Source organism: Gavialis gangeticus, unplaced genomic scaffold, assembly GCF_001723915.1.
Source record: "Gavialis gangeticus isolate Ggan-Ray unplaced genomic scaffold, GavGan_comp1, whole genome shotgun sequence".
Taxonomy (NCBI): Eukaryota; Metazoa; Chordata; order Crocodylia; family Gavialidae; genus Gavialis; species Gavialis gangeticus.
This window is the reverse complement of record NW_017729024.1, coordinates 64,449,619-64,460,071: the sequence shown is the minus strand read 5'-3', so window position 1 is coordinate 64,460,071 and position 10,453 is coordinate 64,449,619. Positions and strand designations below refer to the sequence as shown.

Below are 10,453 nucleotides of genomic sequence, written 5' to 3'. Positions count from 1 at the left end.
GCTTCCTGCAGAGTCCCTGAGCTGCATGGAGCCCGGTGCTTCACTCCACAGCTGTAGGGAAGCAAACTAAATCTCCTCAGAGGAGTTTTAGTTTGCTGTGCCCCAAGTCATTTAAGGCGCTTTACACCACCAAATTTGCAACAGTGACTGGAATTACTGCACAGTGCGCTGCTGACACGTGCAAACACCAACATCACTGAATCAATGCAAAAGCATTTAACCCACTTTAAAGCATGATGCACACTTGCCCCTCATTTAATCTATACATAGCCTAAGAGGGAGAATCAGACATCTTGGAAAAATTAGGAATCCAGAACTAAAAGGGACATCTGAGGTTATGGAGTCCAGTCCCTTCCTATTATAGGCAACCATGTCACATAATCTTCCCATAAAATCATTTAGGCCCAGATTAAAACTAGTTTGTTTTAAGATTGCTCCAGAACCTCATTCTTTTGATGCTTAAACATCTTTGGGTGTCTACAAGTGCTCCTGCAGAGCTGCTTTAATTAAAATGCTGCAGCATCATGTGTATTTGTGTTCTGCATTTTAAAATGGCCATGGGAGCACTTTAACTAAAGCTCATTTAACAAGTTTTAATTAGTGTCCTTGCTACCATTTTGAAACACGGGACACTGAATATACATCATGCTGCAGCACACAGGAGTGTCTAATTGAAATGCTCCAGCAGACTCAGTTAATTGAGTCTGCTCTAAAACACACTAATTAGAAAACATCAGAGCATGTGTATAGGCACCCTTTGATAGTGTGCAAATATGACAAAATAGGGTTCCTTAAAACATTTCCAAAAGATAAAAAATATATCAAAGAAAAGGAAATGTCATATACTCTCCAGTATAAATTCCCTGGGGGCTAAAAAGCCACAATTAGAGCTGGCTGAGAATGTTTCAATTATTTATATTGTTTTGTTAGAAAATTCCAATCCAAGCAAGTGAATTGTTGGAGCATATATACCAGTTTGAACAACAAGATTTCTTCAATCCAGGATGAATTATTTGGTGAGAGAAAGACATCCCAGAATAGCCCAGCAATTAGCCCATGTGATGTGAGAGACCAAAATCCAAACAGAATTTAAATCTTGGCTTCCCACATCACTAGTAAAGGCCCTAATAACTAATCTTTTGACTATCCTTGTGTGGATTAGAGGGTCTCCTTGGCCCAGTGGATTCTTACCTGTTCCAAAAGGAAAACCTGAAAACACCCATCGTAGAATATCCTCATGGGTAGTGAAGCTGTTTCCACTTATTTAGTCCCGTGGAGCAAGTCCAGTCCCCACACATGGTCCTACAGTCAATCTCTCCCACCTTCACATATCACCTTAAACCCCTGCTGCCACCTTAATACACATAAACATAATGATGCTAAGCACTACCTATGCACAGAGACCACACACCATACTAGTAACATGGATTTGAGAAAACATGCAAGACATTCCACAAACACTTCAAAATACTGAGTTCATAACAAAGGGCATCATCTGAAACCTAATGAAAGTGAGAGAAAGAGTCTTACTGATGTAAATGGAACTTTTTTTGATATCCAAATGGATCTAGGCATTGTGTATACTTTTTAATGAGAGGGTTAATTTCCCATCACAGTGGGTGGTAGACTTAGTGAGTGCTGGCCTTTCATATAGGATGTTGTTTCATATGATTCACTATGCAGAACAGAGTGCACATCTGAATCATAATGCATACAGCAAGCACAATACTGTTCTGTATACATTTTTCTTAAATTGATTCATCTTCAACATAAATGGGACATTTATTACAGCATAAATAAATTATTAGGTGGAAATTATTTCCTAAGCATCTATGATAAACAATAACTTTAAATAATTTAATGAAAATGGCTTTCACCTCCTGCAAACATGAAGGGAATTTGAATCCACCAAAGCAAGAGCAGTGATTTGATATGGCAAGGAATTCGTCACTATCAAAACAATCACTTCCTCTCAATGTCAAGGAAAGGTCATTCTCTTGTGAAACGTAACATACAGAGATAGTAGAAACCTGCCAGATCATCTATTGTATACCCTTCCTAATGTAATACATCAAACAAACAGCACTGTGATATTCACCATTTTTTTCACCTCATCACTTTTTGGTGACTTTCTCCACCACATACAAGATGCACAGAACCCTTCACTTATGTATCATCACTTGATTCAGCATGTGCAGCTTATTCTCAGATCCACACAAGACTTGGGGACCAGATTTCCTACCAGTACCCTCATAACTGCAAGAAAATGTCATATGCACCTCTCTGCACCAGCATGGGCTCCGGCAACTAGCAGAAAGAGGAAGAGTATTTAGCTTTCTTGGAGAAAACAGCCTTAGTTTCCAATGAGGTCTTCATAAAAGATGCGTCTCAGTAGGCTGCAGAGGAAACACCTCAAACCACTAAAAAGGTCATGGTCATAGTTCCTCTATTACCAGGAGCACCCTCCTCCCCACTTTTTCATTTGAGGAAGCTGGTGATATGGCTGTTGGTGTGCCTTCCTTCACAGTATTTTTCCTGCAAGTGAAAACCTAGAAGCAAATCCAGTCCATATGCCCACATAACTAAGAGTCGCTAACTATGAGTCAGAGTTCTGCTATTACCTGCTAAATTTGTGCGAGTTTCTGGGAACATAAACTTGTGCTGAAATTGATTAAATTATTTAATGCAGTGACTAGATCACTGCACATGAGATGTCTCTGACTGTTGTTCTTCTTACCCCTCACAGTATACTGTGTGATACGGTATGACAAAATCCTTAGCTGTTGTATCAGAAAACAGTACGATTGCTGGGATTTTTCTGAATGAATCACAAGCTTGGAAATGGATCATTTGTGTGGATCACATCTCAGAACAGGAGATCAGCAGCAATTAGAACACCAAATTGCTTCTACTTTAATGATATTATATAGTGTTATATACTTCTTCATTTAACTGCTCTACTAAAGTGGACTGAAAGGGGAAAAATACAGGGTTTTAGAAAATATAAAACTATTACAAAGTAGGGCTGTGTAAAGCTTCAGTCACTGATTCAATTCAGAGGAGATTAGGCCCGATTTGGCAGCTGAATCTCTGAATCCAAATTGAATCAGAAGACCCATTAAACTCTCTGAATGGAATTGGAAGCCTCCGATTCATTTCAGAGATTCAGAGAGATTCGATGATTTGGATGTAGACACAGTTTTATATGTTTTTTTCTACATACCTCGAGGTACCAGACAGTTTGTGAACACTGAGATGGTGGGGCAGATAGAGCATCTCACAGGAGCACAGGGAGTCCCCAACGCGCTCGGTGGTGAACCCAGAAGTGGATCAGAAGCACTTCCAGTCCACTCCCGGGTCTACTGCAGAGCGCGCAGGGGACCCCCTGCCCTCCCGGCTTGGCAACTGGTGCCTCCTGGGTCTGGGGGGGCACCCAGGATCCCCCCCATGGCCGATCGCTGAGCCAGAGGAGCATGGGGGGGAGGGGGAGAAGTCCTCTGCATGCTCAGCGGTGGACCTGGAAGTGGACCAGAAGTACTTCCGGTCCATTCCCGGATCCGCAGCAAGCATGCAGCACCACCCCCACCCCCACCCCAGCTGCGCTCCAGTAGGATGCTGCATCCACCCCACCATCTCAGCGTTCACGAGTCATGCCTGGTACCTCAAGATATGTAGAAAAAACATTTAAAGCTGTGTCTATAGTCGAATTGCTGGTTCTCTGAATCAGAATTGAATCTTCAGATTTGGATTTGGCCTAATCAAATCGGGACAGTAATCTGAATCAGCTAATCGAATCACTGTCCCCCAAATCAGGTTGAATCCAAATCTAAATCAAATACAGCCTGCTTTGCACACCCCTCCTGTAAAAATTGGCTTTGTAGAGTAAGAACAAAATTAAGCTCTTTTAAAAGAATCTAAATGGATGTCAGAGACTTATTTCTGAAAAAAAACAGGAGAAAAAGAGAAGGCAAAGAATCACCTCAAAGTCAGTGGAGACAGAAGTACAGAAGTGGGAGCTATCTAAGGAATCTAACCTGGGGTGAATATGTTAATTTATCCTCAAAAGGTCCTTATAGAGGAGCATATTATCATAGCTCATTTTATAAACAAGATTATATTATATTCTCATTTTATAAATAAATTTAAAGTAGCTTGCCCCAGGTCATAAAGGAACACTAGGGAATATTTGGCAACTGAACTCAAGATCCAGTGGGTCTGATCCAGAAGTCACCCTTCTCTTGCTTTGCTTTCTAGAGTACCTCTTACATACTAAACTAATTGCTCTGTTTACTGGTTTAAAATAAGTCAGTACAAGTCCCATATTTCAGAAAGCTTAGCCTAGTCAACCATATTTGCTTTACACATTGCTATTCTGTTTGGCTGAAAGGACTTCAGAAATAGTGTTAAAAAATCCCAATCATGCATTTGTTAAATCTGTCTCACAGGCCTCAGAGATAGGGGGTCTTTTATGCCAGTGAATAACCTTAACCATAACAGAACCGCAAGGCTGTATATTAATGGTCCTAACATAGCTGTGGAGTATTTTATTTTCCCCTCCTCCCTCATCTTGGTGTGAGATGCTGTATAATCATATCACAGTCTGGGCTGGATATAAAACAGTCATTAATATGTCATGGTGAAACATGATATAGGTATCTTGTGCATCATATAAGATCCGTTTTACTGTACTTTGCTGTTCATTAAAAAAGGGGAGTTAAAAGAAGGGAAAGGCCTACCTATTATTCAGCTGTTAGTACATACCTATTTTGTTCTGTTGGCATAGCAAAGGAAGTCCTGAACCAATACTTAACCAAGCGCATCAGATCCTTCACCTGCACAGTGGATTCCTTGATAAACTCAACCTGGTATGGCAGCAGAGACATCGTGTACAGCTGGATTTTGTCAGCATCGTGGCAGAGATAGAGCTTGTGGTAAAAGCTCCATTTTAAACCTGTAAACCCCAAAAGATACAGAATGCCACAATTATTCTTTCTTCCCTACTATTTTGTTTCATCAGATTTAACAGTGAAGCTGAAAAATCTACTATGAAGTCCTTTCATATATCATACAAGCCAATAACATTAACAGAGCTCTCCTATATCCAAATTAAATTAAATTTACTTCAAGTCAGATAAAAACACATTAAACCCAGAAACATTATTTAAAAAATATTATGTGTAACCAATCTAATCTCTTATGTATGAGGATTATGCTAAATCTGCTTTGTTCACCTTAACATATTGCAAAACTGCTCAATATATGGCCTTTGATTGACAGCAATTATGTACCTGCACATATGGAGTTAAAATAATACTTTCTACTGAGTTATAATCTGATTTTTCTGTCATTTTAAATCATTGCATAACCTGTCTACAAAACAGAAAATCATAAATGTACCTTTTTTTTTTTTTTCCTACCAGCTTAAGCCAAAATCTTTCAATACATGCATGAGTGGCCAAATGAATGCCTGGTGCATACATCATTTGTCTGACTTTGTATGGCTAACGTTTATGCAGTCAGCTGTAGAACTATCTACTTGTCTGCATAAGAACCTGATTTATATATGTGACAGCCATCACTGTGAGGAATTACTCCCTGCATCATAATCAAACCTTTTGCACTAAGTCAAGATTAATGGTTTTCACACATGGAAGTTGTCAAAAAGAGATGTCACATATAGAACGGTATGAAATTAGTATAGTATGGTATTGCATAGTACGTCACATACAGTATGGTATGACACCAGTTAAAAGAAATCTCATAAACTTGCAGCTAAGTACACCATATACAAGAGGATGTTTAAGCGTGGCAATACCTCTGCCCCATGTGAGTGTGTTTTCTGGGGCTGGACAGGTGCATCATATCATATCATATCATATCATATAAATATGGAATCAAAAAGCTTCACTATAATTAGTATGTGACAAGGCAAAAGGATTATGTCCCTCAAAACCAAATACTGTAGCTGTCAAGACTGAAGTAGTCCTACAACATGACTTTGCTGGGTAAAGGTTGAATGTATTCAAACGTATGAGGAGCATAACTGGTTGTAGGTAATCACACCAGAAAAGAAAGTTCCTTACTAAAGGAAAACATTGAACACTTACTTGTCGATGGCGCAGGCCCCAGCATTTCATAACAGGGCATGATATCAAATGAGTGACTGTGGAGATTCTTACAGCACTTGAAATTAAATCGTAAGGAGAACTGGGTCCTTTTCTTCATCGTTATCCTAACATAAGCATTTTTAATAAAACATTACTTAACCATAATATGGAGGGGCGGTAGCATGTAAGGGTTCAGCTATACAGAATTGTGCATGTAGACAAATGACTGGAAAGTCTCTCTTAATGCACATGGAAAAAAAAAAAAAAAAAAAAAACACATACATCCAAAAGAAAGGAGAAAGTTGAAAAGGAGAAAAGGCAAAATATTTGAGTGAATGAGTAAAGAGAAAGAGACTGAAACAAGGGAAAAAATGTTGGGTGGAGAAAGAAGAAATGAAGTATAAAAAAAATCAAGTAAATGAATGTGCATTTATATAAACACAATACATGAAAGAAGATTATGGAATACAATATATGCCCAACAGGAAGAATCAAAGCAATATGATGACGATATGAAAGCAGAAAAATAGTAACAAAAATAAAACCACACTATATTTAGTAAATGTCTTGGAAAATGTGAGAAAAAAAAAAGAGAGAGACAGACAAACAAACAGTTAACCTGAGCCAAGTGTTATTATTTCCAAAACAAAGTCTACAGAATTTCTGTTCCTCATGATTTTTTTTTCCTAATTGGAATGAAACCGTTTCTCTGAACACAGAAAAGTCCCAAGAAGCAGTAATTCCAAGTTTGGAGGAGATCTATCTGCAATTTCACAATCTGTTACTCAAAAGGAATATTTTAGTAGTTTCCAGAATGGAACAGGGTTAAATAAAGATTAAATGTGAACCAAGCTGGCCAAGAAAAACAGGACCCTTTAAAATGTTTTATTTCGAATTAGGCTGGATTGCCATTGAGGAGAAATTCATGATGAGGCACCCTTTGGTTTTCATGCTTTACTTCCAGAAACTCAGAGTCTAGAGATCGTATTTCCACAACACAGTCTTTCCTAGCTAGGAGACACAAGATTCCCCTTAAGCCTTCAGGAGTTGTCCTTATGGATCACCAGGGATCACAATAAGGCAAAAGCTAAAAAAAAAAAGATACTTGGGTATTTGTTTCTACCTTGAATAGAGCTTACTTAGCCCATTAGTAGTCAATAAAGTGGGGGGAAGGGCAATACTTCCCAGTATTGAAAAGCCATCTGCATTGAGTCCAGTTCAGCTGTCTACCATCACACTACAAAAGTAAGAGAGTGGGGGATGCAGGTGGGAGAAAAGGGTAATCATTGTGGTTCTGACAAGATACCATTTAAGTCTTTAATGGGGATTTTAACTATGGCTTTATTGGAAAGCACAGCATCATCCTGTGCCAGTTTTCTATTTTGGCTGTTATGTTGCAATTTTACTGCGGTGGAGTAGGCAGACTTGTAAAGCTCATCCTGAGATGGCAGTGTGACATCCAGCATAAGAAAAATTCCTGATACAGAGACTATATCCAACCATTTGGATTCAAACCTGCTGGCCCATGAAGACTTCTTCAGTCTTTTTCCTAAATCATCTATAACTTCTGGCAATTTCTTTTTGCAGTCGTCCAGATTTTCAAAGGCTTCACTAAACAGCACTATATCAACTTCTGACCAGACTTGAGTATCCGTTCCTTTTATATACAAGCCTCCCTGTAATATAAGAGATTGCCAGAAAGATGACTAATACTTTCCCCTCTTGGCAAAACATTTCCCTTTTGCTGGCTAACCAGGCTTTGGATGACCTTTAACTTCTCTTGCCCAGCTACATGAAAGCAGTTTATTGCCTCATGTTACAAAAATGCAATAGAATTTGCGCCCCATACAGAGGTCTTTCTAAATGGTTTTGGGTTATTAACAGAGTTTAAAGCATCATTGTCTGTTTCTACCTTAGGGATAGAGGGATTGGGTTCAATCCCTACATCGCAAGACCACATCATGGTTTGCTGGGTGAAGTTTTGAATATGGTGTGGCCTTATTTATAGTCTCCACTTATGCTGAGCTGCCTTTAAGAGTAGGAAGAGACAGCCAGAGCCTTGATGAAATTGGGTATCAAATATATTTAATTTTCTAACAGAGGTGCTTCTTAGTCACTCTATTCAACTTACTACCCAACAAAATTGCATCCTGTATTATATGACAAATAACTTCTCCTGTTTTTATCAAATATATTTTAAAGGAGACATGTCTATCCATGAAGACATAGATTTATGCTTGAGATGTATTCCCCACTACAAACCCTGCAGTGAAGCTTAAGATGCCCAACTAAGCAAACCTTAACTCATGGCAATGACCTTGTCCTTGTGCATTTGGTACCAAATGAGCATTTTTATAACAGTAGATTGGCCCTTCTGCCACTAAAAGTTGTCTATAATTCGTAGACAAACTAAGTCCATTTCTTCATAGGCAGATGCCTGTGTCAAAAATCACCACTAATGCTAGAAGAGAAGCTTTGGGTGGAACAGGCATGGAGGCTGTATGTCCTCTACCCTGCCCTGCCAGAAATGGCCTCTGCATACCAGAACAGAGGCAGGTTGGGCTGAGGAAGTTGGTACAGGTTCTGTCTGTGCTATACCAGTCCTGCAGGGATATAATGGGCTTCAGTCTCGATGGAAGTCATTTCAGCAGTTTTCAGAATATTAAATGGGCCAGTAAGGTGCTTTATATAAAATGGTATGAAAACAAATGTGTCCAATTAAACAGATGTTCTAAAAGAGCCACTGCAATTATCAGGGAGAAGGCATAACATGCCAAATGCACTTCAGAGACAAGAAACTTATGGATTCTGTCTTTCAGTACTAGTCTTCTAAAAAAAGATCAAACCCTAGCAAAATGCAGAACATTCAAATACGGCTCAGGGTTAGTCGTTAAATCTAAGCCACGAGGAAGTTCAGCATTTATAAACTCTCTCTCACTGGACTCTGCCAATGCAAGATGAGCTTATGAGACATTTATATAGGTTGCAATGGAACAAGAGAAGAAACTACTATTATTTCTTCTCTTAGGACTCTTATAGATGCACAGCGAGGCTACTCCAACATGCTGTAAATCGATTAATCGTGTCTGCTGGAGAGCAGAAATTAACTTGCTCCAGCAGACTCCAGCGTCACCTTATTAGCATCCCCGCACTGAAAAATAGTGGTAAGGTGCTTTAAACTGAAGCTCATTCAATGAGCTTTAGTTCAAAGCACCCGTCGCCATTTTTCAGTGTGAAGACACTGATACATGTGAAGCTTGGGCATGTTAACTAGCGCAGATGACTACTTAAAGCGCCCCCCCCCGATCACATCTATAAACACTCTTAGAGCCCAAAAATGGTTACCTTGATTAGACGAGTTACTGGTAATGGGAAGTATTCCTTGATCACACTAATAATTGCCTCTATTTCTACAGCACAGACAATGCTCACAGGGCCTGAGATAGGTCGAAGCTTTTCTTGCACAAATGCTTGTAGTTCTTGTGGGGTTCTATACTCCAAGATGTTCCCAGGTGGAAACCCAGTGGACATTTGAGCTGAAGAGAAAAAAAATTCAAGTTTGATCATTAATATTTACTAGAAATAATCTCTCATTTCTTGGTCTCTCATATCACTTTTCCAAATTAAGTTGAATTTATCTCCTGTGGGGAGATGCTAAGAAAGTCTCCTGTACAATCTTGCATATTCTTTAGCTGGCCTATTCATGGCAACACATGATCAATTACACATTGATCAGATTTATAAAGTTTCAGTTTTTAATCACATGCTTGTGCAGTAAATCAGGTTTTTATTTATTACTGATTCATCTTACTGCTTCTGATTTAAGGGGGTTAAGCATTTTGATTTGGCCAGACCTAGGGGGCATTTACTTTCCAATGCAGCCTTTGAATTGTTTAGTTACTTCGTAAAGTAGGCTGGGAGACAAGAAGATGGCCTGCTGAACACAGCACACTTCTTGAATGTTTTGCTTATTTGCACAAGTGTGTTCAGACACTGGAAATCCTTGCACTCGATGTTTTCTCCCTCAAAGATGCTTAGGAACCCATTTGCACAGGATAAAATGGAAGAACCTGATACATATATTACAGTGGTTCCCAACCTTTTTTTGCCGTGACCCACTGCTGGAAGAGGAGTGCAGTAGTGGCAGTGGTGGCAGCCCGGGGGCAGGGGTGAGGGAGCTCCCAGCACACAGCATGAGTTGTCTTTTGTGTGTGGCGCCACTGGCATTGCCCCCATGACCTTCATTTGGGTCGCAACCTAAGGTTGGGAACCGCTGACATATTATGAGCCTGCATACACATATAGCTATTCTATAAGCTTGAGGTAAAAAAAAAAAAAGAGATCAA

General features: G+C 39.4%; 1 protein-coding gene across 3 annotated transcripts in view; it reads right to left on the bottom strand.

Moving 5' to 3' along the window:
• The window catches only part of LOC109297450 (2'-5'-oligoadenylate synthase 1-like), a 21,792-nt gene that overhangs the window by 6,778 nt on the left and 4,561 nt on the right, over window positions 1–10,453 (bottom strand). For all 3 annotated transcript variants that reach the window (XM_019517201.1, XM_019517202.1, XM_019517203.1), the window contains 4 exons: window positions 9,453–9,643; window positions 7,623–7,783; window positions 6,108–6,232; window positions 4,762–4,951 (listed from right to left, as the gene is read on the bottom strand). In XM_019517201.1, coding sequence (XP_019372746.1) covers window positions 4,762–4,951; window positions 6,108–6,232; window positions 7,623–7,783; window positions 9,453–9,643 — 667 coding nt within the window. The remainder of the gene's footprint in view (window positions 1–4,761; window positions 4,952–6,107; window positions 6,233–7,622; window positions 7,784–9,452; window positions 9,644–10,453) is intronic.